Genomic DNA, 22,198 nt, shown 5'->3' with positions numbered 1-22,198 from the left:
GAAGACTTGGGGACGCTCCGCCATGTCCACACCGCAGCACTGCCTGGTTTATCTGTCTCTGCAGAGAAGCTCCAGTAGCCTCAGTTTCGAGAGGAATTGCATCGGCACCGTGTCCGTCTGGGGAGTACTGCTCTCTCAGTGACACTGCCTTCCATTGCACGAACAAGGGGGGGTCCTTTCTGCTTCTTTAGGGGTTCTCTAATTTCATTCCGCAGAGTTTTCTAGTTTAAAGTGTACATGTCTGGCATTTCTTTTGTTACATTTATTCATTTTTAAAATTTTATTGGTACATTTTAGGTATACAATATAATGACATTCATCATTGGAAATTTGTACCTTTACGTAATGTTACATTCATAAATAGTTTGTATTTTTGGTGCTATCATACGTGGCATTATTTCTATAATCCGTTTACAGATTGTCCATTGCAAATGTATACAAATACAACTGTGTTTTGCATATTGAACTTGTATCTGGAATGCAGTTGTATTCACTCATTCCATTAGTTGCTTTGTTTTGAGAATCCTCAGGGTTCCTATACACAAAATCATGTTGCTTGAAAATGGTGATAGTTGTACATCTCCTTCCCTAATCCAAATGTCTTTACTGGGTTTTTTTGCTCAGTTTCCCTGGCCAGAACCTCCAGCACAGTGTTCAAGAGGCAATCCAAGCAGACAACCTTACATTATTCCTGGTCTTACAGGAAGCTTGGAATCAGGCATTGTGCAGATACTGTTTATAGGCTAAAGAAGGTTATTGACGGTTGTTTTGTTCTGTTTTTTGGGGAGGGTACTGGGTATCGAACTCAGGACCTTGTGCTTGCAAGGCAGGGGTCAGCACCACTGAGCTAAATCCCCAGCCCAGTTATTTACTGTTTTTAACTATTAAAGATACTACATTTTGTCAAAGGCTCTTTCTGCATCTTTTGAGATGATCATATGCTTTTCCTTATTCTGTTAATTTGGGGGTTTTTTTGTTGGGGTTGTGGTTTATTTGTTCATTTGTTTGTGAGACAGGGTCTCACTATACAGTTCAGGCTGGTTCTGAAATCACTATGTAGCTCAGGCTGACCTCAAACTCATGGAGATACTCCTGCCTCAGCCTCCTGAGTGCTGGGATTACAGGGATGTGCCACTACACCCAGCTGTTAATTTGGAGATTTTTTAAAATTTTTTTTGGATACAGTGTCTCACTGTATATTCTAGTATGGCCTTGAACTTGGGGCGATCCTCCTGCCCCAGCCTCTGGGATTACAGGCATGCACCACCACACCTGGATCTTTGATATAGTCTTAGATAGTTTTAGATAGTGTCTTTGATATAGTAACTGAGCAAGGCTGGCCTCGTAAAATGACTTGGGAGGTTTTCACTCCTATTTTGGGATAAGTTTGGGAAGGATTGCTATTCATTCTTCAATTTTTTTTTTTTTTTTTTTACTGGGGATCGAACTCAGGACCTTGCTCTTGGGAGGCAGGCACCGGAATCACTGAGCTAAATCCCCAGCCCAGCTATTGATTCTTCTTTAAACATCTTGTAGGAGTTATCAATGAAGTCATCTTCTTGGAATTTTCTTTGTGGAAGTTTGTGTGGCTTCTTTTGATCTTTAGTTTTTAAATTTTTTTGTTTTTTAAAAATTACTATTAAATTTATTGCTTATCGTTTGGTCAGATTTTTTAATAATGGATCAATTTTGATTATTTGTGTTTTTCTAGGAAATTATGCATTTCATCTAGGTTATCTAATTTTTTTCTAAGACCCAGTGTTTCACTGTGTTGCTCAGGCTGACTGGTCTCAAGCAATCCTCCTATCTCAGCCTGCTACATACTGGGACTAGAGGCACACTACAGGCCCGGGTTGGTTACATAATTTGTTTTTCTTTTCTTTTCTTTGTTTTTTCCAGGTACCAGGGATTGAACTCGGGACCTTGTGCTTGCCAGTCAGGTGCAGCACCACTGAGCTGCATCCCCAGCTCTCAGTTATGTCATTTGAGGCCTATAGTTGTTTGTTGTATTTCCTTATAACCCTGTTCTGGAATAACAGTACTAATACCTTCTCTTTTGTCATGGATGACAGTACAAGGAAGGTTGTGATGTGAGCAGTAGAAGAATTTACCCAGAGTAGAGTAAGTGCAGAAGGAAATTTACTGAGACATACACTGTGAGTGACAGCAAGGTAGTCAGGAAAGGGGGTTGGGAGTTGGGTAGGTCAACCACACCCTTGCTTGTGAGAGGCAGCAGAATAGGGTGTTCTTGTGTTTCTGGGAAAGTTTGAGACAGGTTCTCATATAGTTCAGGCTGGCCTTGAACTCAGCAATCCTCCTGCCTCAGCTTCCCAAATGCTGGATTACAAGTGTATCCCACCATGCCTGGCTCTAATTTACTTTGTAATTTCTTTTTCGGCCTACTTGTTATTTAGAAGTGGTTTTTTTTTTTTTTTTTTGATACTGGGGATTGAATTTAGGAAGGCAGGCTTGCAAGGCAGGTGGCAGAACCACTGAGCTAAATCCTCAGCCCTTAGGAGTGTTTTAATGTCTGTGCATTTGTGAATATTGCAAATTTCCTGTTACTGATTTCTAATTTCATTCCATTGTTGTTGAAAAACAACCTTTCTTTCTTTTTTGGGGGGTATTGGGGATCAAACTCGGGACCTTATGCTTGCGAAGCAGGCGGCGGAACCACTGAGCTAAAATCCCCAGCCCAACCTTTCTTTTCTTTTCTTTTTTTTTTTTTTTTTGCAGTACTGGGAATTGAACTCAGGACCATGCTCTTGCCAGGCAGGTGCGGTGCCACTGAGCCACATCCCTGACCCACAACCTTTCTGATTTAAATCCTTTTGTTGAGACTTGTTTTATGTCCAAACACACAGTCTATCCTGGAGGGTGCTCCATGAGCACGTAACAGTGTATCTCGCTGTTGTTTGGGGTTTGTTTGTTTGCTTTGTTTTGTTTTTTTGATTTGTATATATGGTTCAACTCATTTATTTAAATACAGTTAGACGTGCTTTAAATATATTTAGGATCTGACACTTGTCACTGTGGTGTTAGATCTCTGGGCAGCTAAGACACAAGATTCTTGTGGTTTAGAATCTTGGCCTGTTTCTTGGACCGAGCACTTCGAGGCTGTGTTTCAAGGTGTCCCATCGGTGTCTGTTAGGCCTAGTGGGTTCGTGTCTTCAGTTTCCTGGTTGAACTTCTGTCTGCCTGTTCTGTCCATCATGAAAGTGGATACCAAGGTGTCCACCCATTATCAGTGAATTGTCAGTTTCTCCCTTCAATTGTCAGTTTTTGCTTCATGTATATCTTAGTTACTTTGTTCCTCGCTGGAACAAAATGCCTGACACCCAAACATTAACGGAGAAAAGGTTTATTTAGCCCAGTGTGTAGATGCTTCAGTCCATAGCCAGCTGGATGCGAGGCAGGGTGGCATGGCAGAGGGGCATCACAGAGGAGAAATAGCTTGTGGCAGGGCAGGAAGAATGCAGGAAACAGCAGGCAACCTCTAGGGCTATTTGTTTTTTAAACTTTTTTTTCATTATTTTTTATTTTAATGCAGATTCCTATATCAAACCTGAGGGACACAGTCCTGGAGCTCACAGTGTTTGATCGGCACAGAAGAAAATTTGATAATTTCAGCTCACTAATACTAGAATGGAAATCTTCCAATGAAACACTAGCCCATTTTGAAGATTGTAAATCAGTGGAGATGGTAGCTAAAGATGATGGCAGTGGGCAAGCCCGAGCACATGGTATTGTGAAAATTACAAATCCTTTCTTTGTTTTTCTTTTTCCTTGCCTCTTTTTGTTTGTTTGTTTTTGTTTTTGACAGGGTCTTGCTATGTAGCCAGGCTGGCCTCAAACAGTGATCCTGCCTCAGCCTCCTGAGCACTGGGATTACAGGTGTACACCTCCACACCCAGCTACAAATCCCTACTGGGTTTTTTGGGGGGGTTTTTTTGGTACCGGGGATCGAACTCAGGTCCTTCCTCTTGTGAGGCAGGCGGCCACAGAACCACTGAGCTAAACCCCTGGCTCGCTTGCTCTTTCTTTTCTTTTCTTTCTTTCTGTCTTTCTTTCTTTCCTTCTTTCCTTTCTTTTCTTTCTTTCTTTCCTTCTTTCTTTCTTTCCTTCTTTCCTTGCTTCCTTCCTTCTTTCTTTCTTTCTTTCTTTCCTTCTTTCCTTCCTTCTTTCTTTCTTTGCTTCCTTCTTTCTTTCTTTCCTTCCTTTCTTTCTTTCCTTCTTTCCTTCTTTCTTTTCTTCCTTTCTTTCTTTCCTTCTTTCCTTCTTTCTTTTCTTTTCTTTCTTTGTTTTCTTTCTTTCCTTTCTTTCCTTCTTTCTTTCCTTTCTTTCTTTTCTTCCTTCTTTCTTTCCTTCCTTCCTTCTTTCCTTTCTTTCTTTCCTTCTTTCTTTTCTTTCTTTCCTTCTTTCCTTCTTTCTTTCCTTTCTTTTCTTTTTCTTTCTTTCTTTCCCTCTTCCCTCCTTCCTTCCTTCCTTCCTTTCTTTCTTTCTTTCTTTCTTTCTTTCTTTCTTTCTTTCTTTCTTTCTTTCTTTCTTTCTTTCTTTCTTTCTTTCTTTCTTTCTTTCTTTCTTTCTTTCTTTCTTTCTTTCTTTCTTTCTTTCTTTCCCTTACTGGGAATCAAACTGAGGACTTTGAGCTTGCCAGGCAGGTGCAGGGCCACTGAGCTATATCCTCAGCCCTGCAAGTCCGTCCTTATACTATTCTTTCTAAATAGTTCACACTAAGTATTTCCTTATAGGTGAGGATTTTATTTTAGATTTTATTATATACTGTTCTTTTTTTATCTTTGTATTTCTTTTCAGAAAATATATGGGTAGATTTCCTTGTTGCAAAGCTAGGACCCACAGTCTAACATTTCTCATAAGAACATGAAATTTAAGTTAATTTAAAATGTGTTGATTGCCTGTTACTTCTGTAACCTTTTGAAAATATTATTTACTACTAGCAAGTGTTTGCTGAGGGGTTACTGAATATAATGCGCTCGTGGGCACTGTCTGTCTCAGTGGATGAGGCAGACGTGGCATACCCTTGTCGATGGGTAGTCTGCCTGCCAGACTTGAAACCCTAACTCTGCTGGGAATGGCAGGTGCAGGGCTCCTGATGGGCAGCACTTCTAACAGGCCTAGCCCAGGGGCAGAGAAGGCAGCATATTTCTGTTGAGACCCAAAGGGGTGGTGTTTCGAGGGAACAGCAAGGATGAGTTAAAAAAGACAAGCAGGGGCCGGGGATTTAGCTCAGTGGTTTCGCTGCCTTCTTCGCAAGCGCAAGGACCCGAGTTCTATCCCTGGTACCAAAAAAAAAAAGGACGAGAGACTGAGTCAAAGCAGGGACAAAGGCACTGACGGTGCGCAAGGCCCAAGTGCAGGCACTGGTGAGCCCCGTCTGGCACATCGCTGACACTCGTCCTTCACACGGGCCTCCTGGCCAAGACCAGACTCACAGTGGGTGAGGACCACGCGAGGCGTGACCATAGTCACATAACCACTGTTATGTAACTGCCCTCTACAGACAGACTGCGAGGGAAGGAGGGGCAATGAAGAGGGTGGCTTAACTCAGGAGGTCGCCCGCTCCCTACCCTCAGTCACAGCTACCACTAGGGGTTAGCTTCTAAGTCAGTCCATCAATCAGTCGATCGATTGTCACAGTGATCCTCCTGCCTCAGCCTCCCAAGTTCTAGGATTACAGGCATGTGCCACCACACCTGGCTATGTCTGTTGGTTTCCTCCCTTCCTTTGTGGCTCTGAATATTCTTACCACCTCTGTCCTCTGTTACCACAGTAGCTGCCTAACATCGCATCAGGTATCCTCCACACTAGTGCCCTGGGCGATCATTCTAAAATACATTTCTGAATCTCTCTCTATTTCTCTCTTCTTTTTTTATGTGTGTGTGCGGGGGAGGAGGGGTGTTTGTTTGTTTGCTTGTTTTTGAGATAGGGTCTTACTATGTAATTCAGGCTGGCTTTGAATTCGCTATGTAGTCCAAGCTGGCCTTGAACTCAAAGCAATCCTCCTGCCTCAGCTACCTGTGTGCTAGGATTACAGGCATTCACCACTACACCTAGCTAAACTGATGGGTTTTTTTGCATGGGGGATCAAATTTAGGACCTTGTGCTTTCAAGGCAGGCACAGCGCCACTGAGCTACATCCCCAGACCTAAACTGAGTTGGTTTTTTTTGAAAGTAAGGATTGTTTAGGGCCAGGGATGTAGCTCAGTGGCACCACGCCTGCCTGGCAAGTGCAAGGTTCTGAGTTCAATCCCCAGTACCACAAAAAAAAAAAAAAGAAAGAAAGGAAAGGATTGTTTCTTCCTCATTTCTGTATCCTGATTATCTGGGATAGTTCCTAACATCCAGAAGGCTGTCAGTAATCTTTGTGGAGCCAATGAGTGAGTGTAACATAAAGAGGAACAGCTCCAGATTGAGGCTTGGTCTTCATACAGTAAGAATAAAATAAAGACTGACCTAACTAAAGGGAGAGAGTCATGGTTATTAAGTTAGAAAGAAGAGGCCAGGCACTGTGACACACACCTGTCATCTTAGCATTCAGAAGGCTGAACCAGGAGGATCACCACGAGTTCGAGGCCAGCCTGGGCTGTACAGTGAGACTGCCTCAAAAAAAAAAAGGCCAGGGATTTAGCTCAGAAGTTTTGCTGCCTGCTGCGCAAGCACAAGGACCCAAGTTCGATCCCCAGCACCAAAAAAAAAAAAAAAGGAAAGAGGGAAGGAGGGAGATCAGAGAGAGAAGGAAAGAAAAATGAATAGCTAAAACAGGATCTGATTGTAGAGGGCTTCAAATAATAGTTTAAGGAGTTTTAATTGATCTGATAAAGACTAGATAGCCATTTACAATTTTTGAGCGAATAACACAACATTTACATGAAAAGAATGGTTCAAAAGAGTAAAGGTCCCAAGGGACTATCCCTTTATTGTCACTCCTATTTGTAAACTGAAAAAAATCTTCACATACTTGTTTCCAGACTATCTTGAATTCATAAGCCATCACAACTGGTAAGAATTTTAGATTTTGCCTTGCCTAATTCCTCATTTACTAAAGGAACTGAGAGAAAAATTGGTTCCTCGGAATCATATAGGAATACAGTGGCAGTGTCGGCAAAACCACTGTTCTGTTTCCTGTGTATTTCCCTCATTTAGGGTTTTTTCCCCTGCAATAGAGCACAATTTGGAATGCTCATTGTGGTGGCACACACCTGTAACCCTAGCACTCAAGAGGCTGAGGCAAGTTGGAGGCCAGCCTGGGGTACAGAGTGAGTTCAAGGCCAGCCTGAACTACAAAGCAAGACCTTATCTCAAAAAAAAAACAATTTGGAAATATTGTGGCAGAATTTAGTTTTCTGGAGACATGTTTGTATTCTACAAGTTATTGTTTTTTTTGGTACCAGGGATCGAACTTGGGTCCTTGCGCTTGCACAGCAGGCGGTGAAACCACTGAGCTAAATCCCCAGCCTCCGGGTTATTGTTTCTTACAGAGTATTTTTCTGCATGTTTTCAGGTCATCAAATCCTTAAAGTACATCAGATAAAAGGGACTGTATTCACTGAAGTCAATTTTGTGGGATACTCAGAGGAGAAGAGCCCAAAGGTGAGTGGAGTTTGTTATGTAAGAAACATAGACAAAAGCTAGATGTGGCAGTGCATCACTGTGTATGTGGCAGAAGGATCATAGTTTGGAATCTAGCTTGGGGAATTTAGCAAGATTGTATCTCAAAGAATGAGCTAGGAGCTGGTTGTGGTGACACACCCCTATAATCCCAGCACTCAGGAGGCTGAGGCAGGAGGATCACCATGTGAGTCTGAGGCCAGCCTGGCTACATAGTGAGTTGAAGGCCAGCATGCACTACAAAGCGAGACCCTGTCTCAAAAAAAAAAAAAAAATCAAATTAAAAAATAGGAGGTGGCAGTGTAGCTGTGTGGCTGAGTGCCCCTGGGTTCAGTCACAAATGCCTACCCAAATAAATAAATACAAGATTTTTTTGTTTTTTGAGACAAGGCCTTGCTATGTATATGTAGTGCAAGCTGGCCGTGAATGCACTGTGTGGCCTAGGCTGGCCTCTAATTCCCAGGGATCCTCCTGCCTCAGCCTCCGAGTGCTGGCACGACAGGGTGCAGCACCAGGCCTGACAAGGCTCTCTTTGGAAAGCCGTTTGAGAGTGATGCAAATCTGAGAACGACACTGGGGTGAGCACGGAGCCCTCACTTCTGGGTCTCACTGCCTTGCAGGGTGTTGCCAGCACGCCCAGGTCTGCAGCCCTGGGGCTGCTCCTGGTGGAGGATGTGACTGTGCGGCCGGAGAGTGCCACCATCTACAACCACCCCAACGTGCAGGTAGAGCCCAGGGTCCAAACGGGGCAGCCGCGCCAGAGGGGCTTTGTGTCCAACAGCGGGACAGTGAGCGCTCACTCTGTGAGAAGCCTGGCGCCACACGCCTGCAGGGAGCAGCTGCAGGATCAGCGCACGGCTCTTAGGGTCGTCATCTTTTGGCATCGGGCTGTTTTTAGACAGAAGTCCCTTCCTCTGAGCTGTTTATAACCTGAAGGGAATGTATTGGTCTGCTTTTCCCACAGGAAGTATTTAGCCTCGAGGAAGGCTCTGGTTACTTTTCGGTCAGCAGCAGTGAGCCGGACGGACGTCGCTGCCATCACTTACACAGAAGCGGAGAGCTCTGTGCAGGTGAGCCGCGGAGATGTTCCAGAGCGACAGTCTCGGACTGAAGCTCCTTCTCGGAAGGGTTTTGTGTGTAAAACTGGGTACAAAAGTAACATTTGAGCCCAACCTGGGCAACTTAGTGACTTAGCAAGAAGCTGTCACAAAATTTAAAAGTAAAATTAAGATTAGAAATGTGGGTCAGCATAGAGACTCTGGGTTAATCCTCATCACCACAAAAACAAACTAACTGACTAACACTGGCCTCTTTCTCCATCTTCAGCCAGAACTAAGGGTGTCTCCTACAGCTAGCCGCAGTGCTGGGCAGGTTTTGCCCCTGGTCGAACTGAGACAGTTACAGGAGACATGTAGTTAGAAGATTTCCACTAAAAGGTTCATTTCTATAAATTTCAAAACCCATAACTGTGTAACGTGGAAATAAGGACTAAAATGTATAATAGATATTGAGAAATAGGAAGAAAGTATTCAAATGGGAAGGGGAACAAGGGAGGGGAGAGGAGAAAAGGAAGGGACAGGAAAAAAGTGAAGATAGAAGGAAAAAATGGAAGCAGCTTTTCTACATAGGGAGGGGAGAGGGGATGGGAAAAAAGAGGCAGGATAGATCAGGTACAGGTGCAAATTCCTATGATGAGTGTTATCATTATGTGTATCTAAAATATACCAGTAAAGGTTTTGGGTGTTATGGTTTTTTTTTTTTTTGCACTGGGGATTGAACTCGGGACCTTGCACTTGTAAGGCAGGGAGCAGAACCACTGAGCTAAATCTCCGCCCCAGTAAAGGTTTTGGTAAAAAATATTTTTAATTTATTTTAATCATGATACTTGTTTTTGTTTCTTTGTTTTTTGAGATGGTTCTGCCTTGTAGTGCAGGGTGGCCTTGAACTCTGAGATCCTCCCATCTCAGGGTTCCCGAGTCCTGGGATCATAGGCATACGCCATCACACCTGGGCCCTAGGTACAGACACAGAATGTGAAAAACATGCTGTTTTGCAGGAATTGAGGTACAAAGAAGGAAGAAAGGAGGATTAGTTGGCAGGGATTCCTCCCCATGGGTGATTGCAGCATATATTGACTTGATTTTCTTCAAAAAATCTTTTTCCTGTTAATAATTATGAAGCTGGGTACAAACCAGATGTGGTAATGCACACTTAAAATACCAGCACAAGCTGGGTGTGATGGTGCATGCCTGTAATCCCAGCAATGGAGGCTGGGGCAGAAGGATTGCTATGAGTTCGAGGCCAGCCTGGGCTACATAGTGAGTTCAAGGCCAGTCTGAACTAAAAAAAAAAAAAAAGAAGAAGAAAAAAAAACAAAACAGCACATAGGAGCCTTGAGACCACAGGTTATGATTTAAGGCCATGCTGGGCTATATAGTGAGTTAAAGCCAGCCTTAACTACACAGTGAGTCTGTCTCAAAAGAAAACAAGCTGGGCATGGTGATGTACACCTGTAATCCCAGCACTTGGGAGGCTGAGGCAGGAGGATCCTCATGAGTTTGAGTCCACCCTGACCTACATATTACATGTTGAGACCTTGTCTCAAAAAGCAAACAGACATGGGCCAGGGATTTAGCTCAGTGGTTTCACCGCCTGCCTCGCAAGCACAAGGACCCGAGTTCGATCCCCAGTACCAAAAAAACCCAAAAAACAGACACAAGACAGAGGTTGTGCGGGGTCGGGGGGAATATATGAAATCTCCTTAAATTCATCACTTTAAACTCGGTTCATCAGTTAATATCTGTTTTTGTTTTTCTTTTCTTTTTTAATTTTTTTGGTACCAGGGATCGAACTTGGGTCCTTTCACTTGCGAGGCAGGCAGCAGAACCACTGAGCTACATCCCAGCCCTTTGTTTTTCTTTTAAATAGCAAAGCATTTATTGGTACATTTTAGGCAAACATAATGGTAACATTCATCATAGGGAATTTACACCTGTGCATGATACATCCCCCCACTTTTTCCCATTCCCCTCTTCCCGTCAACTGCCTCTCCCCTCCCTATATCAAAAGGTTTCTTTCCATTTTCTCTTGTATTTTCATTTCTTTTCTTTTCCCTTCCTTCCTTTCTCCCTCCCTTCCTTTCTCCCTCCCTCTTCCCTTGTTCCCCTTCCCATTTGAACACTTTCTTCCCATTTCCCCATATCTATTATACATTTTAGTCCTTATTTCCACTTTCAGTTTCTCACACCAGAGAAACAATGCAGTATTTAAACACATGCGTCGGATTTATTTTACTTAGGACTATGGTCTCAAGGTCCATCCACTTAGCTCATCCTTCTTTATGGCAGAGTAGTACTCCATTGTATATATAAAAAAAATCTTCTTTATCCATTTGTCAGTTGATGGGCATTTGGTCTGTTTCCAAGATATAGCTATTACAAACTGTGCTGCTATAAACATGGGTGTGCATATGTCACTGTGGTGTGATACTTTTAATTCTTTCAGGAAGATACCAAGAAGGGGGAATAGCTGGGTCACATGGAACATCTAGTTTTAGTTCTTTGAGGTATCTCCACACTGATTTCCACAGTGGTTGCACCAGTCTACACTCCCACCAGCAGTGGAGAAGGGTTCTTTTTTCCCCACAGCCCTACCAGCAGATGTTATTGGTTGATTTTTTTTTTTGGTTGATTTCTTAATAACAGCCATTCTTTCTAGATTGAGATAGAATCTCAGCATTGTTTTTTTTTCCTCCCCAGTTGCTTTAATTTGTATTTCTCAAATGACCAGTGATGTTGAACATTTTTGCATATATTTATTTGCTGTTTCTGCTTTTTTTTTTTTTTTTTTGTACCGGGTATTGAACTTAGGACCTTACAGTTGCAAGGCAGGCACAGTGTCACTGGGCTAAATCCCTGGCCCTGTTTCTACTTCTTCATCTGAGAAATGTCTGTTCATTTTGGATGCCTATTTTTGTATTGAGTCTTTAAATTTGGAGGAGTCTGATTTTTTTGAGTTCTTTATATATTCTAGATAGTAGTCCTTCGTCTCTGTCTGATGAATAGCTGATAAAAAAATTTTTTCCCACACTGTGGGTTGTGTCTTCACTCTGTTGGTGGTTTTTCTTGCTGTGCAAAAGCTTTTTTTTTTTTGGTACCGGGGATGGAACTCGGGACCTTGCGTTTGTGAGGCAGGCACCAGAACCACTGAGCTAAATCCCCAGCCCAAAACTGTCAATGTGCTTTCAATGGAGTTCTTTCTTTCTTTTTGGTACCGGGGACCGAACTCGGGTCCTTGCGCTTGCACAACAGGCGGCGAAACCACTGAGCTAAATCCTCAGGCCCTCAAAAGCTTTTTAATAAGATGAGGTCCCAGGCTGGGGATGTAGCTCAGTGGTGACATGCCTGCCTGGCAAGCCCAAGGTCCTGAGTTCGATTCCTGGTACCAAATAATAAAATAATAAGGTGAAGTCCCAGTTGTTGTATCTTTGTGTTAGCAACCAGGGTTTTGTTCATAAAGTCTTTGCCTACGCCAGTGTCTTCGAGAGTCTCACCTATTCTCTCTTCCAGCAGATTTAGTGTTTCTGTTTTAATATTTAGATCTTTGATCCATTTTGATTTTAGGTTAGTGCATGGTGAGAGACAGTTTCAATCTTTGGCATGTGGAAAGCCAGTTTTTCCAGAACCATTTATTGAAGAGGCTATCATCAGTTAATATTTGTTAAGGTGTTTATTTTTCCATAAACTGAAACATTCTTTCCAGCCTCCATACTATGGTGAGCCATAGGTACCATGCACACTGACCTCTGAGAGTTCCCCTCGGAAAGGAGTAAAACGTACCTTGTGCTTTGAGCGAAACGGTTGCATGGCTGCACCTGGAGCACTTTCTTCTATACCCAGCAGCCATCTCCTTCTTCGTAGTTAGTTCCTGTACGGCCTGGATTTCTCACCCTGGAAGTCTGTGATCTGTGCCTGGCTTTCTCCGTTCCAGCAAAAGCCCACCTGAGGGTGTCAGACATACAAGAACTGGAGCTCGATTTGATCGATAAGGTGAGAGCTGCGGCCTTCAACTTGGAAGGGAAGCCAGATTCTTTCTCATTCCACAGCATCGCCTAACAGTTGGCTCAACTGCTGTGTGTATGCCAGGACTTTTGGTATGTTCACGGAAGAACTTCCCTTAGAGATCAACATTCCAGTATTACACATGATGAGGATGAAAACAAGTGTTAAAGGACAGCTAGAAGCTGGGTAGTTGTGCAAGCCTATAATCCCAGCTATTCGAGAGACTGAGGCAGGAAATTCTCAAATTTAAGGGTAACCTGGGCAATTTAGTGAGACGCTGTCTCAATTCAAAAAATAAAGGCTCAGCCGGGGATTTAGCTCAGTAGTTCCGCCACCCTGCCTCACAAACACAAGGTCCCAAGTTCAGTCGGGTACCTACATAAATAAACAAATAAATAAAGGCTCAAACCAGAGAGTAATGACACACACCTATAATCACAGCACTTGGGAGGCTGAGGCAGGAAGATTGCTGTGAGTTCAGGGCAGCCTGAACTACATAGTGAGACCCTGTCTCAAAAAAACAAATAAAGGCTAGAGGTGTAGCTCAGTGATTGAAGCGCCCCTGGGTTTGATCCCTACTACTGTGAAAACAAACAAAAAACAACTTAAAACACATAGTATATATACATAGAGTAGGTTCATTTGGTCAAAGGCTAACCATGATGAAGAAGTTTGCTCTCTCCGAGGAGTTAGACTGTTCTTGATGAGTGAGAAGTACAATCTGTTTTCCTTTTTTTTCAAACTGCTAGGTTGAGATAGGCAGAACTGTGTTTGTGACAGTGAGGGCTCTCAACTCTTCCAAACGCCCATTCCGAAATAAATACTTCAGGAACATGGAGCTCAGGCTGCAGCTCGCGTCGGCCATCGCCACTCTGACGTGAGTGCCATGTCTGTGCCTCTTTCCTCCTGTGCTCAGTGTTGTAGAAATCCCCTCCTGGCAGTCTGGTCAGCGTCCCTCTGCTTATTCCAGATTCTCTCCTGTTCCTCTCTGTTACGATCCTTCCCTGCACTCTTCCCATCTTCAGCTCTCCAGAAAACGTACATTGCCTGTCCTGAGCTGTCTCGGTTGAGGCCCAAATCGTGTGTGTGTCATTTATGTGCTTATTTCTGAAGTTGCTGCTTGGAGGATACCTTTTGGGAGTGCTGCTGGTAGAGGATCTTCAAAAGTCTATTGAGAAGCAGAGTTACTGGTATTCTACTCTGAGAAAGGAAAAATGCAAGAATTCCAATTTTGCCAGTCTGGGTTTCTATCCCTCTCTTTCCTTTGTTGTCAAGTTTTTCCCCTTGAGAGCTTCCTGTCATTATCATATTTGTCTTGGCTCTTTCCAAGACAATGAGCAGAAATGAGTTATGATGAACAGAAAATGAATAAGCGTCTCAAAAAGGTGCCCCACCAGCCACTCTCCAAGTCTTTCTCACCTAGAAACACGTTGACCCTTGCAGACTAATGGAGGAACAGGATGCGTACTCTGAAAACTATGTCCTTCAGGCCATCGCTATTGGGCAAACCACACTTGTGGCTGCCGCCAGAGACAAGACAGGGAGAAAATTCACATCAGCCCCTCGGCACATTGAAGTAAGAAAATGTTCTCATTCGGAATTTGCACTTTGTCTTATTTGACATTGTTCATCTTTTTATGTCTAGTTTGCACAAGCTGAAAAGTCACTTGATAGCCGGGCATGGTGGCACATGCCTGTAATCCTAGCACTTGGGAGGCTGAGGCAGGAGGATCGACACAAGTTCAAGGACAGCCTGGGCTACATAGTGAGTTCAAGACCACCCTGAACTACATAGTGAGACCCTGTCTCAAAACAAAACAAAACATCATAAAGGTAATTTTAATGATCCCTTTTGCTCCAGTGCATTGATGTAGTAATTATTTTTAATTTTTTTACCATTGTGAATAAAATAAAAATACATATATTTGTGTAACTTCTTTGCACATAATGAGTTTTCCTTATAAACTAATGATTCTCATCAGTCGTTATCCTTTTGATTTTCTCCTTCAAGGTGTTTCCTCCATTCAGACTTGTTCCAGAGAAAATGACACTGATTCCAGCTAACATGATGCAGGTGATCATGAAAGCAGAAAGATAACGCATACCATTTCTCTTTACACACGCGCGCACCCTCTTCCGGCTGGCCTCCTCTTGTCTGTTCCCAGCCACACACCACTGCATCTGATGGAGGGGCTTTCCCCGGCCTGTGCTGCACATAGTATCTGCTGTCACCAGAACCCTGTGCATCACCTGCAATGCTCCGCTTCCTCTGGATTTGCATCCATGTGGGGTGTGGTGTTCAGCAAGTGGGGGCGAGAATGAAGTCAGGTCGCTTGCACAAAATGTCAGGAGAGGTGTGACTTCTCGCAACATTTAGGTGCTTGCTGTGTTTCCATCCCAGGTGACATGCGAAGGCAGCCCTCAACCCCAGTCTGTCAACCTCTTCTCCAGCAGTAATCAGTCGGTGGCTGTCGTTAACAGGAGGGGGCAGGTTACAGGGAGAGCAGTTGGCACAGCTGTGGTCTATGGCTCCATCCAGACAGTAAATGAAGACACTGGCAAAGTCATTGTATTTTCCCAGGTATTGAGCCTTCACTGTGCTTGACTTCTGCTCTCTCACTGGGGCCATATGGGAGATCAGTGGGGAAGAAGAGGCAGGGGAGAATGTCAGCAGGCCAGGAAAACCCTTTTAGAAAGAAAGCCTCAGCGGGCCAGGGATTTAGCTCAGTGGTGTCGCCACCTGCCTCACAAGCACAAGGTCCCGAATTCAATCCCCGGTACCAAAAAAAAGAACTAGAAAAAAAGCCTTAGTAGCTGGATGTGGTGAGCACATCTGTCATCCTAGCACCTGGGAGGCTGAGGCAGGGGAATCATTGCAAGTCTGAGGCCAGCCTGGGCTACATAGTGAGTTCAAGGCCGGCCTGAACTGCATAGTGAGACCCTGTCTCAAAAAACAAATGAACAAATGAAACACGCCTCCCTAGCAAGTGCAAGGTCCTGAGTTCGATCTCCAGTACCAAAAAAGATCTGTACTGAAAACCCCACAGAATAGTTGGCAGTATTGTAAGACACCATTCCTATCCTTAAGGAATTCTTAAAAAACAAAAATACAAAACCAGAAATGTCCATCATGTGAGACTCTTTGTTGAACTAGTTGTCATAGCATCTGTCCACCCCATAGAACTCCCTCCTACCCTAAGCTTGTGCTCTACCCATTGAGCAGGATGAAGTGCAGATTGAAGTTGTTCGGCTAAGGTCTGTTAGGATCGTTGCAGCTACAACTCAACTCATCACCGATGCCGAGGTTGGTACGGGGCTCTCTTCCGGTCTGTGGTTCTGACGATGCCCGGTGCAAAGGCAGACAGCACAATCCCACTTATTCTCTGCAGATGCCAGTGTATGTCATGGGAGTGACCAGTACACAGAGCCCTTTCTCCTTTAGCAATGCCCACCCAGGGCTCACTTTCCACTGGTCCCTGAGCAAAATGGATGTGTTGGATCTAGTGCCCAGGCATTCAGAGGTAGGTGTTTATCTGTTCATTATATTACCCTGATTCTAAATGGATTTCATCATAAGTTTTCAACTGATTGACTCACCTTTTTTTGAGACAGAGTCTTGCTATGTAGCCCAGACTAGCCTGGAACTCTTGGTGATCCTCCTGCCTTAGCGTCCCAAGTGCTGGGATCACAGGCATGTGCCACCATGCTGGGCTAGTGATTGACTCATTTTTTAAACTATACGATATTTTTTCCTAAACTATACAGTATTATTACTTGATTCTTTTTCCTTGTTCTTTGAAATCTGGAAACCTGAAAATCACGTGAAGAATTCAAATTTGAGTACTCAAATGATACTATATGATTTTTAAATATTTTTTGCTGGAAAGAGCTCTGAAAAGCAGCCTTTAATATATTTTTGCATGAGGCCGGGGATTTAGCTCAGTTGTTCTAGTGTCTGCTATGCAAGAGCAAAGTCCCAAGTTCAATCCCCGGTACCAAATATATATATATATATATATATATATATATATATATATATATATTTTTTTTTTTTTTGGATGATGTTAAGATATTGTATTTTGAGCAGATGACTGCTATCTGGGTAACACATATGAAGTATAGAATTTTTTTAATTTTAATTTTTTTATTTTTTGGTACCGGGGATCAAACTCGGGACCTTGCACTTGCGAGGCAGGCGCTGGAACCACTGAGCTAAATCCCTGGCCCTGGTTCTTATTCTTGTGGACACCGAGTTGTGACAACTTTCTGGATTGGACAGTTTTCCTGAGGCAGAGCCCAGAGCCAGGTGACTTCCTCATCCTCAGACCACCCTGGTGGGTTCCAGCAATTGACCATTGGGTAACAATCTGATTTGTATTTTATCTGTTTGGTACAGAAAAGCATCACTTATTTTCTGTTTGATTTTTTGAGACAGGGTTTTGCTATGTAGTTCAGGCTGGTCTTGAACTCACCATGTAGCCCAGGCTGGCCTGGAAATTGTGGCGATCCTCCTGCCTCAGCCTCCCACATGCTGGTATACAGGTGTGCACCACCACACCAGGTTCTATTTAATTAATTAATTAATTTTTTGGTACTGGGGATCGAACTTGGGACCTTGTGCTTGCGAGCCAGGCGCCAGAACCACTGAGCTAAATCTCTGGCCCTATTTTTTTGTGGTTTGATGTTTTGTGCAAAAAACATCAAACCTATTTTTAAAAACATAATATCCTGGGATGGGGTTGTAGTTCAGTGGTGCTGTGCTTGGCTGGCAAGCACAAGGTCCTGAGTTTGATCCCCAGTACTGCAAAAAACAAACAAACAAACAAAAAACAAAACCATAATATCCTAAGTCACATTGTGGATTCTCTCCAAGTCCATCCAAGAGCCTCCATGGACCAGACAGCAGGTGCTAAATGGGGGCAGTGAGGACCACCAGATACCGAAGGGACCCATGGAGGGCAGCTTAATTCATCGTCCTTCTTAAATCTGCCACTGATTTGAGGGACCCTGTCCAGAGTCAGCTCCCCAGCAGTGCCTTCTCCATTCCCAGGAGGGCAGCCCGGGAGCTAACCTGTGCCACAGGCCCTGAGCCCCCTCGCTGCCAACAGCTGTGCCTGTCCTGCATGGCTAGCATGGCTGTGGCTATGACTGAACATGTGCCTCAACATCCTCAAATATGTACTTAAATTCTATACCTCAGGGGCTTGGGATTTAATACCAAAAAAACCAATACCAAATACCCAATACCAAAAAAACAACAACGAAGAATAAGAACCAAAGCTGGACTCAGGAGAAAAAGAGAGGCCACAGGAACTAGAACTAGGAGAATGTTTAGGCAGCCAGCTGAAGAGACAAATCTGGAAAAAGTAAAAACATCTATTTTATCTTTCTTAATGTATCCTAAATTTATAAGTGAAGCGGACTGCTGGCCGGATCTCCCATCTGTCAGGGATTTCCCTGGGCCTGGTTATACCTGAAATGGAAGAAAGATGGAACTGTACTTAGTTGGGGGTAATTCAACATGGGGATTTGGCTTTTCCTCTTAAGTAACAAATAGGGGTTTTGTGGAAGTAGGGAATAGCTTTATCCTCTGTTCTATTTCTCCATTTCTTTCTTTTTTTCTTTTTTGTACCAGGGATCAAACTCAGGACCTTGTGCTTGAGAGGCAGGCTGGGTGCCACTGAGCTAAATCCCCAGCCCTTTCATTTTCTTATCTAAAGCATCACTCTTTTTTTTTTTTTCTAATGAGACAGGGTCTCACTATGCAGTTCAGGCTGGCCTTGAACACGCTGAGATCTTTCTACCTCAGCCTCCCAAATCCTGGGATGACAGGTGTGTGTCACCACACCTGGCTAAAGCAACACTCTTCCTTAGCAAAAGAAATAATTGAGACCCAGAGGAATGCTCTCTTTTCTGCCTCCGATACAGATATGCATAGCAAACTGGGTGATGGAATGGGCAATAGAAAGGTTGTCATGCCCTGCAAGGTAGATTTCTGCACTGTGGCAGTGGCATGTTTTAGAGAGTCACTTGAGTTAAACTGTTATAAACCACTCATTCTTTAGTATAGACTTTCTTCCAGATGGGTGATTGAGGTCTGCACAAAAGAAATGGGAGTGACTTTTTGTTGAGGAGGAGGAAAAGGTGGTTTTGGAGGTTGAAACTCTATTGTGAGTCAAGAGAGCTAATGGAGAGCAGGAAGCCGGGGGAGATAGGATGCGAAGTGAGTGCTGAAGAGCCAGACAACTGCCAGCTCCACTCTACATCTCCCTTAGGGTTGGCCCTCTCTTCCTTACTACCAGAAGTCTGTGTGTTCTAACCCTCCTTACCCAGTCCAGACTGCAATAGTGCATAAGGCATCAGGGGAGGTGGCTAGTTTTAGCCTAAAATAAGAGCCAAGTAAATCAGCATGTAATTAAATAGCTGGGTGTGGTGGTACACACCTGTAAACCCGGCACTCTGGAGGCTGAGGCAGGAGAATTGCTTTGAGCGGGAGGCCACCCTGGGCTACATAGTGAGTTCAGAGCCAACCTGAACTACACAGTGAGACCCTGTCTCAAAAAAAAAAAAAATCCTAGAAGTTTCCCACAATTAACTGGACATTGCCAGCAAGGGTTTACCTTTTTTTTTTCTTTTTTTAGACAGGGTCTCACTATGTAGCCCAGGCTGGCCTCAAACGCACAGCAGACCTCCTGCTTCAGCCTCCTGAGTGCTGGGATTACAGATGTGTGCCACCATGCCTGGCTTGGGGGGTTCACTTTTGTGGTGACCATACTGGCGGGAATAAGAAGAAAATACTGTGCAAACAAGCTCTTGAGTACTCTAGTGCGCTTGTTCTGCTGGATAGCTGTTTCCAACATACATTCCTTTTTGTGAGAAGGAAGGATATGGTTCTTATCCGTGGCTGTTTCTCAATCTACCCCTGCACTGTCTAGGTTTCCCTGCAGCTTCCAGAAGAGAATAACTTTGCCATGGTTGTTCACACAAAAGCGCCTGGCAGGACCAGCATCAGAGTCACCATCCGCTGTGTGGACAGCTCCTCCGGGCAGTTTGAGGGGAGCGTGTTGGAACTGTCTGATGAAATTCAGATCCTGGTAAGCTTCAACCTGTCTTCCTTCTGGGTGTCAAGGAGAGAAAGTTACGACCTCTCACCACCTAGGAGGAGCTTGGACTGGAAAGAGGTGTTGCGAGGGTCCCTGGGACAGGACAGGTCTGCAGCTCTGAGGCCGCCCTTCCGGCTGGCTCCTGTGAGTGTGAACTCCAGGACTTTGGCACAGGCACCCCTCACTCCCACACCACACAGACTCACGTCCAAGCCGCCCCATCCAACAGAGACATTACAGTACATTCATTTAGTGTGAAATACATCCTAACTTCTGGGAAGGTGTAAGAGTACAAATAGTTTCTACTTATGATCTCATTTAAAAGGACTAGATTACTGCCGGGCATGGTGGTGCACACCTGTAATCCTAGGACTCAGGAGGCTGAGGCAGGTCGATCGCCACCAGTTTGAGGCCAGCCTGGGCTACATAGTGAGACCCTGTCTCAAAAGAACAAAACAAAAGGCCTTGGGGATTTAGCTCAGTGGCACCTCACCTGCCTCCCAACCACAAGGTCTTGAGTTCAATCCCCGGTACCAAAAACAAAACAAAACAAAGTACTAAATTACTCCCGTTCATTGGTTGGTTAGTTGTTTGGTTGGTTTGATTGTTTTTGAGGCAGGGTCTCACTATGTAGTTCAGGCTGGCTTTGAACTCACTATATAGCCCAGACTGGCCTCAAAGTCCTGGTAATCCTCCTGCCTCCACCTCCCAAGTGCCGGAATTACAAGTGTGCACCCCAACACTTGGCAATAAATTACCATTTCTGTGGGGGAAGTCAGTTTCTCTGCCTCTAAATTTGGGCTGATTTCACTCCTTTTATTTTGGCTTTTGTTCTGCAATTCAGTGTAAGGAAGAGGAAAGAACACTTTACTAGGAAGTAGAATAACTAGATGGTGTCCCACGCTGATTTAATATTATAGGTTTCTGTTCCCAAATCTCACTTCAGGTTACTAGAACCAAAATTACAAATTTCAAAGTTATTTTATATCCGAGTAGTAAGATGATATAATAAGTATAAACTCTGCCACATGCCCAGTCTTTCATTTAGAAGCAGGGGGAAAAAAAAAAAAAAGAGGCACAGATGATGTTATTTATATATTCTAGAATACAGTTCCTTCATATGTCAAGTTCCTGGCTCATTTTGGAAAGGAGTATGATGGAAGATTTTAGACTAGTTATAAGTTAAACAGACTGCTGATGTGCAGTTATCGTTTATTTAGCACGTAATACCTTTGAGATTTTGTTAAAGTCCATATGTGAGTAAAGGTCATAATTTTTATCTTCCAAAAAGGAGGAAAACATTATTTTCTCGTTATAGGTGTTTGAAAAACTCCAACTTTTCAATTCAGAGTGCCAGCCTGAGAAGATTCTAATGCCTCTGAATTCTCAGCTCAAACTCTACACTAACAGGTAAGAAAAAGGGAAAGAGATGGCCAAGTTCTAACTTTATATATCTTTGGTAAGCAATTGCATGTGGAGTCAGGCACAGTGGTACATGCCTGTAATCCCAGTTGCTTGGGAAACTGAGGCAGGAGGGTCACAAGTTCAAGACCAGCCTGGGCAGTTTGGTGAGACCCTATCTCAAATTTTTAAAAAGTGCCGTGGGTGTGTCTTAGTTATAGAGTGCTTACCTCCTATACAAGGGTCTGGGTTCCATATCCCCAGTAATGTGAAGAAAAACATTGCCCATAGGAAGAACTACCATTGCCTTTCTTTAGTTGAAGACAAATAATCCACATAACATAAAACTAACCTTTCCTATTTCTCCATAAAAGGGACTGAACACAGGGCCTCCCACATGTAGGCAAGTGCTCTACCTCTGAGCCACAACCAAGCCCAAAACTAACCATTTCAAAGTAGAAACTCAGGGCAATATTGTGCAACTATCACTTCTGTCTTATTTTATTTTGTTTTTGTTTTGATTTTGATTTTGGTTTTGGTTCTGGGGCCTGAACCCAGGGCCTTTTCACTGAGCTGCATCCCAACCCTTTCTTCTTCTTCTTCTTTTTTTTTTTTTGTTTTTTGTTTTTTGTTTTTTGGGGCGGATTTTGGTACCGGAGATCAAACTTGGGACTTTGTGCTTTCAAGCCAGGCGGCAAAACCACTAAGCTAAATTCCCGGCCCATGTGAATAAATTTTTAATGAAAATATGTAACAGGGGGCCAGGGATTTAGCTCAGTGGTTTCGAAGCCTGCTATGCAAGCGCAAAGACCCAAGTTCGATCCCCGGTACCCAAAAAAAAAAAAAAGAAAAGAAAGAAAATATGTAATAGGATTTACAGCCCCCCCCCCATACTAAGGATTGAAGACAGGGCCTCATGTAATGCTAAAAAGGCACTCTATCACTGATCTACATCACTGGCCTAGATTTGATTTTTAAAAAGATAAGTGTGCCAGAGCTGGTGGC

At 43.7% G+C, this 22,198-nt stretch overlaps 1 protein-coding gene across 1 annotated transcript in view; it reads left to right on the top strand.

Annotated features, from left to right (window-relative positions):
• Nup210l (nucleoporin 210 like) overlaps positions 1-22,198 on the top strand; it is a 93,077-nt gene that overhangs the window by 52,392 nt on the left and 18,487 nt on the right. Inside the window, 14 exon segments of the mRNA XM_087203444.1 lie at positions 3,551-3,743; positions 7,523-7,611; positions 8,250-8,354; positions 8,594-8,650; positions 8,652-8,699; positions 12,549-12,677; positions 13,439-13,566; positions 14,133-14,265; positions 14,701-14,763; positions 15,091-15,270; positions 15,913-15,993; positions 16,079-16,210; positions 19,625-19,783; positions 21,111-21,202. Of these exon segments, the coding sequence (XP_087059570.1) occupies positions 3,551-3,743; positions 7,523-7,611; positions 8,250-8,354; positions 8,594-8,650; positions 8,652-8,699; positions 12,549-12,677; positions 13,439-13,566; positions 14,133-14,265; positions 14,701-14,763; positions 15,091-15,270; positions 15,913-15,993; positions 16,079-16,210; positions 19,625-19,783; positions 21,111-21,202 (1,589 nt within the window).

This window comes from Heterocephalus glaber, unplaced genomic scaffold (genome assembly GCF_053883595.1).
Source record: "Heterocephalus glaber isolate CG9 unplaced genomic scaffold, H.glaber_assembly_v1.0 deba00001795, whole genome shotgun sequence".
NCBI lineage: Eukaryota > Metazoa > Chordata > Mammalia > Rodentia > Bathyergidae > Heterocephalus > Heterocephalus glaber.
This window is presented reverse-complemented; position numbering and strand designations above follow the sequence as displayed.